This window comes from Belonocnema kinseyi, chromosome 8 (assembly GCF_010883055.1).
Source record: "Belonocnema kinseyi isolate 2016_QV_RU_SX_M_011 chromosome 8, B_treatae_v1, whole genome shotgun sequence".
Classification (NCBI taxonomy): domain Eukaryota; kingdom Metazoa; phylum Arthropoda; class Insecta; order Hymenoptera; family Cynipidae; genus Belonocnema; species Belonocnema kinseyi.
This window is the reverse complement of record NC_046664.1, coordinates 96,022,749-96,037,595: the sequence shown is the minus strand read 5'-3', so window position 1 is coordinate 96,037,595 and position 14,847 is coordinate 96,022,749. Positions and strand designations below refer to the sequence as shown.

Genomic DNA, 14,847 nt, shown 5'->3' with positions numbered 1-14,847 from the left:
TATAAATACTATTAATTTGGTGCGTTCTGGACAAATAAAGTATTAAGAAAACATTTTAAAAATTTTTAGGACATATTTGTATTTTTACACGCCTTAAGAAAAAAATTCATTTGGCCTTAAAAACGGTTGATTTGGGAAGAGCCGTGTGGACATTTCGCGACTGTCTAGCTTTCGGAGATGGTGACATCGTGTACAGTGTACACTCTAGCGCCTCCAATTTCTATCTGAAATAAAAAAATTCAGAATTCTCTTATTTTTAATTAAATTACACTGTTGATGAACCTCACATTTATGTCAAAGAAAATTATCATCTTTTTTTTGTTGGATAAATAAGAAAATCTCTCGTGAAGATTGATTTTGAAAGTTATACCATTTTCGTCATTTTAAACTTTTTATTTGTTTGTTGGGTTCGTCGACAGCGTAATTTCATTTAAAAATATGAGAATTTATGAATTTTTTCAGATAAACACTGGAGGCGCGTACAAAAATACAATTTTTAACGATAAATTGATTTTTTTTCTTTTTATGACAGTGCACCTACAAATACATCCTAAGGGTTTTGAAACGTGTGTATACCTGAATACTTTATTATGTTTTTTTTTAATTCGTAAAAAGCACCTGATTTTAAGCGACCTAACCCAGACTTATAATAATGGAAATTTGACCCAGAAGCTAGATAGTGAGAAAATGAGCTTTCAATTTGTAACAATTTTAAACAAGTGAAAAAAATGCGATTAAACTTATCTATTTGTCATGTTTCCCATTTCTATAACCTTTTTTCAAACATTAAGCAATTACTAATTGTATAAGTATCGAATTAGTAAAATTTTGCTAATCACGTTACACTATACTATTTCGAAACAAAAGTATTTCCGGTTTTTTCAAGTAACATATTGTATTGTGGAAGTTTTTGACATAGGAATTAAAATTTGGAATAAAGGTAACTAATTAACGTTATAGTACCTGTTTTTGAGAAGCCTAAGTTCTCTTTTTCTGGCTGCATCTTCTACAACGACACCGTGTCCTGCGTACGCTGAAACATTGCAAGAAACTGTACTTTGCGAATTAACTAACATGCAATTTCTGATTACAAGCAATTTAGTATATTTTATTGATCAAAATTAGTAAAGATTGTATCGCTCTTTTCTCTCTCTTTTTTTCTTAAAATGATTCCTAAGGCACACCTGGAACGAAGAATTGTGTGTCTTGCCCCTGTGCGTACTGTACAATCGCCCCTCCTGCCGACGCCGAATTGCTCATTGTTAGCGTATGCAGGCCTGGAACGCCTTCTCCCTGAGTTGCAATTTGAATAGTGCCCGCAGGGATCACTGTAAAATATTTATACAGAATTAATTTGTACTTGACATCGATTTTTCTTTTTTGCTGAAGGGTATGATTTTGACAGATAATTAATCCAAACAAGGTTTAAATTTAAAAAATTTGTTAGATTAGCGAGTGCCCATGAATGTTTCTTATAAAAAAATAGTATAAAACCCGATGTTTAGCTCAAAGAAAAACGAGAATGAAGATTGATATCGTAGATTTTCTTTTGATTCATAAAATATACTAAATTATGTAGTGTGCTTGAATCTACATCTACAACATTAATATACATTTTCAAGGTTGTACACTGTTAGAAATTAAAACAGTTGGAAATACTGAGAACCAAACCCTACGAAAGAAGTAGCAAACAACTTCTAGATAAGATAGTTCATGCATTTTCAATAGTATTTGACGAATTTAAATTCAATTTGAGTTAATATTTAACAGGTGCTTGAATTTTGAAGAAATTTCTAACAGTGCATGTCATAAGATTGAGTTGTTAGAGTTTAATGATGAATTCGGAATTATGGATGTAAGGTAGACTGAAGCGAGAATGCCATACCAAGCAAATATCCCAGATAGTATTTCTTCTGTGCTTTACAGTAAAAACGGAAATAGGCCAAAGGTTCTTACTTTCCACTTTCAAGCTTTTCCCTGCAATAGAGGGAAGGGGAGGAGCATGCAATGATTTTTGAAGGAGAGGCAGGGCAGATACAGAAAAGAAAGTAACCCACCTGTCTGATAATGAAGCGAGTGTGAAGACACTTCACTGTCCACATTAGAGTCACACTCAGATGAGGATTCTAAGGTGTGTAATCGACCCTCTGCAACACCGAATTAATCGAACCCCAAGTTCAATAACTTGCAAATCACTGTTTTTTAACTCATACCAATTTTTATATTTTAATTTGTAGGATTTAATTTGTATGAGGTATTGAAATCGTTTGCATTTTATCCGAGATACTAAATCGAAGGCACAAGTATAAGCCAATTCTTACGATTTGGATCGATGCATCTCTTCATCTTGGATAGATACATTACTTCGAATTTCGAAATAAACTGTTTGAAGGTTACATGAAAGTACAAACTATTCCCAGATAATGCAAACGATTGTACAACTTCAAATTGAAAACTTCTAACAATTTCTTAAATGTTTTAAACAAATGCCTATTTTTATCAGATTATAGTGTTTTATTCCTTAGTCTCTTCCATTTGTATCTAGTGCAGTTTTGTCAATAAAAAAAACCCTAAGTTGTTTATAATTTTATAGAATACGCTTAATTTTCTGCATAGTATTATTTTCGATTTCCAAAATGTTTCTTTCAATTGATGTTTTCTGTAGACAGACATTGAAAATATTTCTATTTCATGAAGCCAACTATTTAGGGTAATATGTTTCTGATTTTAACTGTAGCATTCAAATAAATCGTTTAGAAAATACTTGAAAACAGGATAATCAAAATTAATTTCTTTGCAAGCGCTTTGTTTTTTAATGTTTTAATTTTCTGTTTATGATGATTCCGAGGGTTAAACAACTAGCGATGCAATAATATATGTACACCATTTTAAGAAGTTATGTAGTCCTTTTTTTAAATCCGTCGGAAAATTTCCAAAAAGTTCAAAATTGAAAATATGGTCAATTGACTAAACCCTGAACTTTTTTTTGGAATTTTTTTTTCTACATTCATCCTAATTTGAAGAGTATATTCCATGACAGTCTACCCTGCCTGGGCCTAAAGGAGGGTCTCGGGGAGGAGATAATTTTCTTTAAAAATGTCTCTTGAAATTTTTTCTTTTGCGCCATATTTTGGGGAGTTTTGCGAAAATAAGCACAAAATCTTTTGCAATTGATTTTTTTCTCAACAATGCAATTTTTTTGTATCATAAAAAACAAAAATGAACACATTTTAACCGTTTAAACAACTTCTACATAAAACGCTATCCCTGGAAGCCGGTATTATTTAAATAATCGATACCATCAATTTTTGTAAACTTAAGCAATTATTCTTTCATCAACACGTTGCAAAAAATTTTGAATTGAGTTCCTTATTGGATTTTAATCCCACCATAAAATTGTATTGCTCAAAAACATTTTTTATAACTGTTTTAGGCAAACAATTTTGTTTGTTTGACTTTTTTCGTATCACGTGCTGTTTTATAAAATAAAGTATTTTTGCTCTCTAAGACGCGAGCACAGGGAAAACCGTCATGGATCTCTTTGCATTATAATTAATCTAAACAAAAAATCCAGAGAAAAAAATGGCGGTGTTTTCGAGTAACTTAACTTTAACTTAGAATTAAAAAAAAATCGTAGTTAACATTTTTTGAAAATTTTCAATGGATTTCTAAAGAGGATGAGAAATTCTATCGGAATCAGAAATAGAAAGGTTAATATCTTTATTATATAAAAATAATTAATCACACCTTTAACAAACAAAATTTACTTTCTTTTAATTCGCGTTTTCAATGTTCTAAATTCGAATACTCGTAACTTTTTTTAAAACAGGTTAAGTAAAATCGGTAAAATACGTGTCTTATACACTTCGAAAAACTAAATATCTGAGGGGTAAATGATTCTATGACTTGAACATGGACTGCCTGTCTAATTTTAAAGGAATTCGGTCTTTTAATAAATATTTTATTACAAATAAATTTAAAACCATAGAGTTTAATTTCGGTACATAGAAAATATGCAGATGCCTCGTTTTAAAAGAAATTATCATGGCTTTTTAAAGACAAATATGTTAAGAAACGTGCCTTGCTTAAAGGAATTATGTTGCTAAACTGCATATCAGCATGTAGAGACATATCGCGCAGTCAGATCATACATAAATAAAATAATTACCAATGTCAGGTTCGGATGATAAGCTCGGTGTAAATGATGTTTCAGCGTGCTTTAGTTTTGCACAATTATACATTTTGAATAATTAGATGATTCGACACAAAAAATTTGGTGCATATTCATTGTAAAAATTTGACTCATTGAAATGTGTTTCTTTTTTGTACATAAATTTCTAATTCCAGTTATCTTAGAACACCAATAATTCTTATACCTGATGATAAATTTCACGTCTTTCGAAGTAATACTTAAAAACTTCAATTTTTATAAAATATCTATAATTACTAAATACTCTAGTATATTTATTGTCTATTAAATATAATTTTGCACATAGAATTCAGGACAGGGAAGGGACATTATATGATAAATTATTATAGTTATAATAATAGAAAGCTTGGTATGGCATTCTATTCATAGACACATAAGCATAAATATTGATAAATTGTAGTTTAAATATAAAAAAAACTATAATAGCCTTTAGGGCTCTCAATATATTTGCAATGTAAATTTTTATTTAAATCGTTTAACAAAAATAATTAGCCAGTTTCAGTCAATTTGTCACATAAACGTCATCTGAAAAATAGTTACCGTATACATATTACATGCTAAAGTTTTAAACTTCTAAAATGCTCTAAATATGCAAAAGTAAGAGTTGGAAAAACTTCGCTTAAGTAAATTAAATTCCAACATTGAATGTTTAATTATTCATTTTCCAGTGCGCAAAAAGTTGAACAGATATTTAAAAGATAATATTGAGACCCTGCAGCAGTCGTAATATTAAAAAAAATTAAACTAAACTTTAGTATTAAATTTCACAGAAACTACCGCAAGCAAAAAAGTTTATGCCTGGTTTTCACGAGTCAACAGTTTCTAAAAAGTTAGAAATATAAAGGTAATGTTTCGAAACTTTAAGCATAAATTACCTTAATATTATTAATTTTCACACACTTTTTTTACTCCCGAAAAGAAGGCGAATATTTTATTACTGGTAGTGACGTAAGCAATAAAATATGAACAGAACGCTACTCCTCGCATGAACTGACATGCACTTTAGCATTTTTTTTGTTTGTTTTAGAAAAGGGAAACTATTGTAATTTGCAATAGGAATTAAATTTGTGTTCTGTTTAGATGTATATCATTTTTCGATTTTTTTAACATTCAGAATAGTTTCCCTACTTTGAATAGAAAATAGTGTAAATAAATGAATATACCTATTTCTCCACCTCCCAAATCGTTGAGAATTTTTCGGTATGACGGCCGTCTTGTGAGAATATCGCGCCTCTTTTTTGGAGATTCTTCGTCGGAATAGCTTTCGTCATCGCTCCCGGCGTCCACCACCTCGAATAAATGCATAATTAGGGGAAATTTACGGAAGACGCTATACTTTTTTTAGCCATTTCGACTTGCTTTATAATTATGATCAATAGATGTCAAAAAGAATACTTCAACAAGGTATAAATCACGTGATAAAGTACTTTTATCCTCCCAAAAAAAGTATTATTTTGCGAATGGCCCTTTAAAATGTGCGTTATGAAAGGTACACAAACTAATTTAAATACTTTGTGAAATAATTACCTGGAGAGTTTGTAAACCTCCTGTTGTCTGAATGACTGAGTTGGGTTTTACAAGGATAACGTTTCCTTTGGAAAGGGCAACAGGTTGAATGTTGGTCGCTGTCTGAATTACAGACTGTTGGTTGGGCTGTATGACAGACTGTATCTATATTTCAAATGAAGAAGAACAATTAAAGAAAAAAGTTTCATTTAATCATTGACATGTGTGTCGAGGGCTCAAAATAAATGGGTTCCATCTTGGTTTTGCACAACTTTACAGGAACAGGATGTGTACTCAAATCCTGGAAAAAAATTCCCAGATAATTTCAGGAATCTCAAGATTTTTCCAAATAATGTTTTTTTCTTCTTCAGTTTTTAGGGATTTATCAATATATTTAATGTGAGTAATTCCACGTGAAAACATCTAAAAAATTAATTTTTTGCTTGTAATTTTTATAAAAATGCTACTAAATCTCTTGTTGAAAGAAAAACATGGAAATAATTTTTGAAACATGTAAAAAAACTTTGAGAATATTCAAATGTTAAAATTTTAGTCCTTTTTTTAATTTTATAACTTTAGTGATTTTAATTATAATGTGGTGTATTTTTTCTTAAATTATTAATATTTATTTAATAAATTCAATAGATTTGCAAGACAAAATTTTAAAACTTTTTGATATTTTCAAAAACTCATTTTTAAGCTGATTTTATGAAAAAAAATCCATCTGATTTACTTAAAATTTTTATGGGTATCTTACAATGTTTTCTGTAAGCACGGCAAATACAAATATCGTCTATCGTTCACATGCTTTTTGACACCGTGTGTATCGGTTCGGAGTAAGTTTTTTATTATTTCTCAAAAATTAAAGAGACATCTCATTATTATATTTAAAATCATCAACTTTGACAAATTATATATCAAGATACACTTGAACATAAGCACTATCAGTCAATTAAATAATACTAAAAACTAGTGGTGTGAAATTTATTTATTTAACTCTACAGCTGAGTCGAATTTTCAATTCGAAATTAGCATCATTTCAGATGGATTTTATTTTAATCCCAGTGCATATTTAGGTAAAACTAATTTTGGGCAGTATATTAAATTTAATTTAAACAACTTCAAATTTATAACTTTTCACGTAAAAATATTGCATTGTCAACAAAATAAGATGAACTTTCAACAAAAAAAATTAATTTTATCCCCAAGACAATTTTTCAACAAAATAGACGAATTTTCAACCAAATTATTGAATTTTCCTACTAATATGTACATGCATTTTTAAGGAAATAGTTAAATTTTAAACTAAAAACGATCCAATTTTCAACAAAAATTAAATAGTTAAATTTTCAATTAAAAAATTTAATTAAAAAAATTGTTCAACAAAATAGTTAAATACAGTAATAAAAAGCTACTTTTTCAAATGAAGAATCATTGTTATTCAATTTTTTATAACGATTTAAAACAAAAAATTCCCTGACATTTCCAGGTACATAAAAACTATCTGACAATTTTCGGTTTTCTAAGTAAGATACACACCCTGAGGAAATGCTACTAAAAAATGCATTGCTAGTTGATAACGTTATTAAGGGCATGTGATTCTTAGAAAATTGTCGATTTTACCAATTTTCGGTCCCCCCGGCTTTTTTTCTCGATTAATAAATATTTTGTCTTAAAAATTTGGGAAATGATAGCGAACATGATAACGGACGTCCCCACACACTTTTTTGTGGATTAATTAAAAAAAGTTTTAATTTAGCAAAATGTGATTAATTTGCATAGCGCTTAGGAAATAGTATCGATTTTTTCAGTGTTAGATTCCCCCGGCTTTTTTCCTAGGATAAGAAATATTTTGCCTACAAAATCTGGGCAATGATAGCGAACATGCTAACGGACGTCCCCACAAACTTTTTTTGTTTTGTTTTTTAATCAAAAAATGTTTGATATTGCTAACAGCGTGCGTGTATATTTCGAGGTTATGTGTGTTACAATTCACCCGAGCGTTACTTCCAAACTACACAATATTTTTGGCCGAAAACTTTGGACTTATAAATAAACATAGTAACTAATCTCCCGGAACTAACCTTGTTTGCAGGCAATCAAAAGAGTTTATTTCATAAATAATTTCCAGATTATCGGAAAGGCAGATATGAAAAACGACGTAACCTCAAAATAATGCATATGCATAAAATTTTTATTTGGCACAATAAATTTTTTTTTGTTATTATCCCTCAAAAAAGAGTCCGGGGAAGTCCGTTATGATACTTTATAGCATCTCCGAATTCAGTTTTTAAAATTTTTCATTTTTGTGGAAAAAAGCCGGGGAAACTGTAAGTATCACATGCCCTTAACAGACATTGAAAAGCAACTTTTAAAAAATCTGTTTCCGATATTAATAATTCTAGGATACTGACGAGAAATTAAAGCCAAAAATCGCAAACGGTGCTTTATAATTAATTATTTAATTTTAGGACGAAACCTTTGAGCTTCAAAGTATCTTTCCGCTCTATAAGGCTGACGCGTAAATCAATCTGAGCATTGCGCTGTCATTTTCCTTTCTACATGCTTTAGAAGATTTAAGTCTGGCAACATTGCGACAAATTAAATTTCTTATTCCCAAAAAGGTTTGCAGTACAAATTTAAAAAATATTATGTTGCCATTATCTCATTTGGAAAAAATTGCGATGGAAACCTTTTATTCTGAGTCCTCCGTGTGCAGAAGGTAAATGATTATAAAATCAGATTTCATAATGATGCTCAGGTGTATTTTTGCTTTTAAGCGAAGACAGATCGAAACATTATTTCTTGAAGAAATTGTAATAAAGTTAAGTATATAATATGGGCGTCTACCACATTTTACCCACAAAATTCCCGGACAATTTCCAGTGTGTTGCGACATGCGTAATTTTCTCGATTGCAATATTACAATTTATTTTTAAAAAGTGCGTTTAATTTTGTTATAATTTCAATTTCAAGCAAGAAGATAAGTATTACTAAGTTTATTAAATGCTCTATTTAAGGGACCAGAACCAGCATTATGCAATAATCAGAATATGATTCATAACCGTTAAGAATAGAATAAAATTGGTGGCTCTTTCTACTCCGAGTATAGATAAAGGCATGCATATTTAAATTGGAAAATTTGGAGTTCGTAAATCACCAAATAACTCAATTTATTCCGGACTGTTTATAGCGAATAAACGCTCCTTATTCTTTCCTTTACGGTTCCGGGAAACTAGCAACCTAATGCTAAAATTTGAATTTTTTGCGTAACCTTAATAGAAAGAGTCGAGAAATCAAGAAATTCGGATGCATGCTAAAAAATGAGAATAAAAATTCGAGCATGGATACACAGGAGGTACTCCTGTATACCTGCGTAGTCCCTAAGGATGGGAGTGTCAGTTGCACAATGCTAGTGGAGGCTACCAGGTGATGGGTTTGCTGCTGATGATTTCTAATGAGAGACTGTACCGATGTAGCAATTGTAGGAGCTGCATCGCCACTTTGCGATCCCTGTGACAATTGATCTACAGCTGATCCGTTTTCTTCGACCATGCTTTCCATAGCCGGGAAACGTCTTCGAGGCCTAAAAAACAAACACATTTCATTAGAAATCTGCTAAACTATAAACAAATCATTTTTTAATTAAATGAATTTAACTGTTTAAAAAGTGTTGCTTCATAGGCGATGTATTTTTTGTAAATGATCATGGAAAAATGTATTTCAAACGATTTTAATGAGAAAAATTGCGACTAATAAGGCTTCCAACTTGGAATAAAATGTTGATTTTCAAAAACAATTGACTAATAATGCACCAATAAGGACCTTATTTACTATTAACGCTTTATATCTGAAATTTTAGGCACTGGTGTTTTCCATTCCTTTATCAAATAAATTAGTAATTTCATAAACATTCGATGAGGTCTTATAAAAATTTGGAAACTATTATTAAAGAGCGCAGTTCAACATAAAAGAAGTGGAGTTTTCTTTATCCTGAGCCTAAGGATCCTAGGGCTAATTTGTTATTGAAAGTATGCCCGGTAAGAATGCTTGCATTCAAAATTACAAGAAAATTTCATGTGAATCCTGCATTCAAAGCTTAAATAACAATTGATGCATTCTTTTAATACGGCAGGGCCGCTACAGACTAATGTGCTTTAAAAAGGTGACTAAGTGGGACTAATGTTCACACAAAAATATGCCTGTTATGTCCAGAGGAACACTTATTAACTCAAAAATTTCTATTTAATTACAACCTAACTTTTGTTTTTAAATGATAAAGAATTTAGTCAAACATTTTCTAAGATTATATTTCAAACTGATAGTATTTTAAACTCATAACTATGCAGCAGTTCGGAAGTCATTGTTAAAATTGACGAAAATATATTTCGCTTCCGCTTATTAGAAAAAGGTCTAAACTTAAATTTAAATAGCACTAGTACAAATACGTATTTATTTTTACTGTGAATAGCTGTGTGTAACTCCTATTATTAAGTTTACAATTTTACTATATAATGGGAAAGAATACACAAGCCACGAAAACACTGTCGATGTAGTAGCAAAATCGATAAAAAGGAAACTGTTTATCAGTAATTATGAGAATGAGATGGAGTGTAAACGGTTTAAAAATTCTAACATGAACTTTTCCTTTAAAAAAGTGACTTATAGTGACTGTCTCTTAAAAAAGTGACAGCCCTGATACCGTTTTTGTCCTCACGCTTTGAATACCCATATTATAAGTAGAAATTACTACTTAAATAGAATCCCTTTCTGTATCCAGCGGAGAAAAAATTTTTCTGAATAATTTTATATACCTCAAAGCAACTATGAAATAGAACCATTTTAATCAATTTTAAATTCGCACATTTGACTGTTTCTATTTACTGTTTTTGAATAACAATTATATAAAAATCATTTAAAACACAGCATTGGTCATTTGAAGTTGTCAGTATTGATTTCTACACAGATTATAAATTTTGCAAACGTCATTCTTTTTGTTATAATTTAATCAAATTAAATTTAATTCAAGTTATAATTTGTCAAAGTATGCGTTACACGAAAATTGCGTTTTTAATTCATTTAAAGTTATACGTTTGCAAGCTCTAATCGGCTTCGATTATTAGAATCTAATTATTTTAGCTGCCTAATCGGGGATTCAAAAACGAAGGACAGAAAAGCATATCCATTACTATTGAATACAAAAAAAAAAATTTTTCTTTAAACCTAATAAAATCTAAATGGGAAATGAATGCCTTAAAGTTCAATAGATTTTTTGAGATTTTCGTACATCGAGTAAATATAAAATATAGCCAAGACTTAACCTCAAAATAAAATTCCGATTAAGAATTAATATTTTCGTCGCTAGCGATTTAAACGAGATCTTTAAAACTTCTATAAACATGAACAAGGAAAAGAACTAATTAAACACCTTTTTTGACAAGTCTTAAATTAAATCAAAATCAGTTTTGTGAGGAACACAAACTCTTACTATAGGAAAGACGTTATCAGTTTAAAAAACCGCAAAATTTAAAAAAATCACATGTGGCTTCTTACGAAATAAACATTTGAAGCCAAAGAGGGCTACACGTGATCAAAATTCTGCAATCACGAAATGCCTTCTCGATTTTTGGGAATGTGTCATCATCTCACAAAATTCCAGGAAACCACGAAACGTGCTGTCTACTTTCGGGACTGACTAGATGCACGTTCAGAAGTAAGGCCGTTTGAAAGTTGCGCCAATCTCGGACCCGACAATGCTACTGCGTCATTTACATAAGCGGGTCTAAAAATAATAAGTGAACAATAAACTCGAGTGGAATGTTCCTAAAGAGTTGCAAGTGGGTAAATATTGACATAAGGTTTTTGGCTACGTGATGCTGGGTTTCAGGCGCGAGGTCCGCGTGGATCGTCGAGCGGTGACTACTAGACGGAAAAGCGCGGTTTTCCTCGGGTAGTTATGGTTATGCTTTTCTTGAAAATTCTGCAAACATCATTCCTCAGACGCCATATTTCGCGGGATATCGTGCCACACAAGTGAGTTTTGATAGTCTCTAGTCAAGATGTGGACGCTCGCGGATGAGAAAGCATTTCGGAAGTAATGCAAGTGCCGTGGTCCACCCCCGGTTGTTATTCTCCAGCTGGGTACTTACCAGTTACGTATTTCTCGTCACCAACTTTTGCTGCACTCGGAGTGGGCACACAAGCAGGTACGTAGCAGCCACGTCAAAACTCAGTGGCTTCGTCACTGGTGGATCTCACGGTCTTTGAGTTGCGCGTCACTAACAAAATGGCAGCCGTCCCAACCCTCGAGTCTCGACCCCCTCCACCCCTTCCCCAGTGTGATGAGTGTGAAGATCAAATCTTAAGAACTCTAACCCGATCTTTTGTGGTGCATTCCTTTTTAGCCGAATTTTTCAGACTCGAGATTGAAAAGTGATAAATTATTAAAATTAACAAGTCACGATATAGTCCGAAATATAATTGTGTTTTTTCAGTTTCTCGAATTTCATGTGTGTGTGGGACTCCCGCTTGCGCATTCTTTTCATGATCGATTCGCGGCAACAATTCTGTTCCCTTCTAGGGTAGGAACTTGAGACTTTTTAACACCAGTCGTCGTGCTAGCTGTCCAAATATTAGCGCTTATCAGCCACTTTTTACGGGTTTGAATAAGTGTATATCTCTCCCGCTCACTGCGACTGTACCGCGAGGTCTCTGAACAAAATTCCTGCAAATTATTCCTTCAGGGGAAAATTATGAGAATTTATGATAGAATTAAACTTTTCTTATTTTACCACACCTTACACTGAAAACAAAATAAACATTGCATTTTCTTTGTTCAAATATTGTTGTTTTAAATACATATAATTTTTAAAACTACTATGGTGTCATCAATCGCGCGCGTGTATAGTTTTTCTATTTAATGATAAATACCATTTTTAATACAAAATAAAAATTATGAATAAATATTTATATTATTTATTTTGAAGGTAATCCAGATATAATTTTTCTAATAATCTTAAGAAAATAAAAAATTTAGGATTTCACAAATGCAAACACACACACACACATATATATATATATATATATAAATTAATTTTCAAAGGAAACTTGCATATTTAATCGAAAAAGCTGACATTATTACGAAAGGCGAGACGAATTATCTACAAAATAGTTCTATCGAGATAATTTTTTTCGTAAAACAGACGAATTTTCATCCAAACAGTTAAATTTTTAACTAAAATGATGAAACTTCAACAACAAAACGAATGATTAATAAAGTATGTAGTGCATCTGTTAACCAAGTAGTCGAATTTTTAACCAAAAAAGATTGTCACCAAAAAAATTTAATAATTGATATTTCAATAAAGAATTTTTTTTAATAAAGAGTTGAGTCCATCCAAAAAAAGACGAATTTGAACAAAATCCGAATCGTTGCATTTTTACCAAAAACTATTAAATTTCTTCCAAAAGAAACTTCTTTTCCGCGCCTTTCGGTTACAGACAGGGTCTTGCAAGTCCGAGTCAGTTTTTGAAATGTTTCTGGTTTTCAAAACCAAAATTGGTACAATTCTAGCTTACTTTCTAAATTATTCAAGTTTGAAAATCTGTGCTTTAAAACCCATGTCTGTAGAGTGTAGACGGCGAGTGAATTTTCAAAGTAAAAAATCATCTAAAATTTTCCTAGCAACTTCGAGAAAAGTTCTTTATTATCTTGAAACCTATAAAAAGTCTTAAAATTTTTCTTTGAAAAATTAAAAATGCAGATTTGATTTGAAAGTAGTTGAAATCTTTTCAAGATTTAAAATATTATTGTATCTTTTTGAAGCTTCTCTTAACCGTGATGAGTTGTTCTTGAATTTTGTATTCTTTCAACATTGAAAAATTTTCTTAAATGTTTTTTAGTTTTTTTCGACGTCTTAGGAAATCAGTTGAAAGCTAAACTAATTTTCTATAAAATTCATATATTTCAAAATCGATGTTATTGAATTTTTTTAAACCTCAAGATTAAAATTACTTTAGATTTTTTTTAAATATAAAAAATAAAAACAATGTTTATCAAAATAAAGTTTGACGCATTTGTATAACTTTAATAATTTCTGAACCCTTATAATAGAACATTTTATGGTAAACATACATCCTAAAACTATTTTTATTTTCTAACATAGTTGAAACTTGATAATTTTCCTAAAAAGCTGCCGAGTAACCAAATTTGAAAGACAGTTAAAATGTTTTGTTAAATTAAAAATGAAGAAATTGTACACATTTTAAACGAACTTTAATTGAGCTTTTAAATCTTTATCACTGCAATTTAGTACAATTCAGTAGTTCAAATAAAATAGCTCATGAATTTCTATTTGAAATTTCTAACTACTATGAAATTTATATTTTATTGAAATACAAAATAAATTTTTTTTCTATATTTTCGTTCTCAAGAATGTTCTCCGATTTTAATGTATCCAGAATTTTCAAATCACTAGTCCCGAACATCATATTTGCCGTTTGCGTACTTTTCCGTGCCTGCCGATATCGTGATCGACACAAGGCCTCGTGAATCATTTTGTTTACTTTTCATATCCGAACTTGACTTCAGGAATAAAATTCCATTTTATAAAATAATTTTATACTTAATTATTAACTAAATATTTGAATTACCTGTTCTAAATGAGCGAGATATTACAAATGTTCTCGAACCCACGTGATGATTATTATTTATATTTCATTATTATAAAATAGCCATTTTTCAAATTATATATCATCTCAAATAAGTGCAATTATGCAAGATAACTATAATTTAAATTGAATGCGTGATTTTAGTGTAAATATCGTTTATATTGATAGGTCAGATTATAATAATACATACAAGAACAGCGCGCTGAACATTTGCAGTAAGGAGTAAGGATCGTTCTGTTTTTAATGCGCATATTAAAAAGACAAGACTTTGTTGTTTTTTGTTTCAGAAGAAAAGCAACGTAAAATTTATATTTAAAGTATCTTGATCCCCTCATTACCCTTTTCATATCCTCTACATCCTGTATGGCCGGAGGGGAGCCGCTTACGTCATCGGGTGACGTCAATTAGCACGTTTACATTCCTATACATAACTTTCGTGTGAGTGTACGCATGCGAATTGT

At 30.7% G+C, this 14,847-nt stretch overlaps 2 protein-coding genes across 14 annotated transcripts in view; one reads left to right on the top strand and one right to left on the bottom strand.

Moving 5' to 3' along the window:
• Positions 1-14,695, bottom strand: part of LOC117178318 (cyclic AMP-responsive element-binding protein 1) — a 17,909-nt gene extending 3,214 nt beyond the window's left edge. The window contains exons 1-7 of one of the 12 annotated variants that reach the window (XM_033369704.1): positions 14,577-14,695; positions 9,089-9,302; positions 5,738-5,881; positions 5,374-5,500; positions 2,058-2,147; positions 1,185-1,328; positions 964-1,033 (exon numbers count right to left, since the gene is read on the bottom strand). In XM_033369704.1, the coding sequence (XP_033225595.1) occupies positions 964-1,033; positions 1,185-1,328; positions 2,058-2,147; positions 5,374-5,500; positions 5,738-5,881; positions 9,089-9,302; positions 14,577-14,596 (809 nt within the window). In that variant the 5' untranslated portion in view covers positions 14,597-14,695. Of the gene's footprint in view, positions 1-963; positions 1,034-1,184; positions 1,329-2,057; positions 2,148-5,373; positions 5,501-5,737; positions 5,882-9,088; positions 9,303-11,269; positions 11,543-11,865; positions 12,420-14,576 lie in introns of those variants that run through there. The other 11 variants (XM_033369706.1, XM_033369708.1, XM_033369710.1 and 8 more) reach the window with 11 other exon arrangements.
• Positions 11,545-14,847, top strand: part of LOC117178315 (calpain-7-like) — a 32,388-nt gene continuing 29,085 nt past the window's right edge. For both annotated transcript variants that reach the window (XM_033369698.1, XM_033369697.1), the window contains exon 1: positions 11,545-11,922. The gene's annotated coding sequence lies outside the window, so the exon portion shown is untranslated. The remainder of the gene's footprint in view (positions 11,923-14,847) is intronic.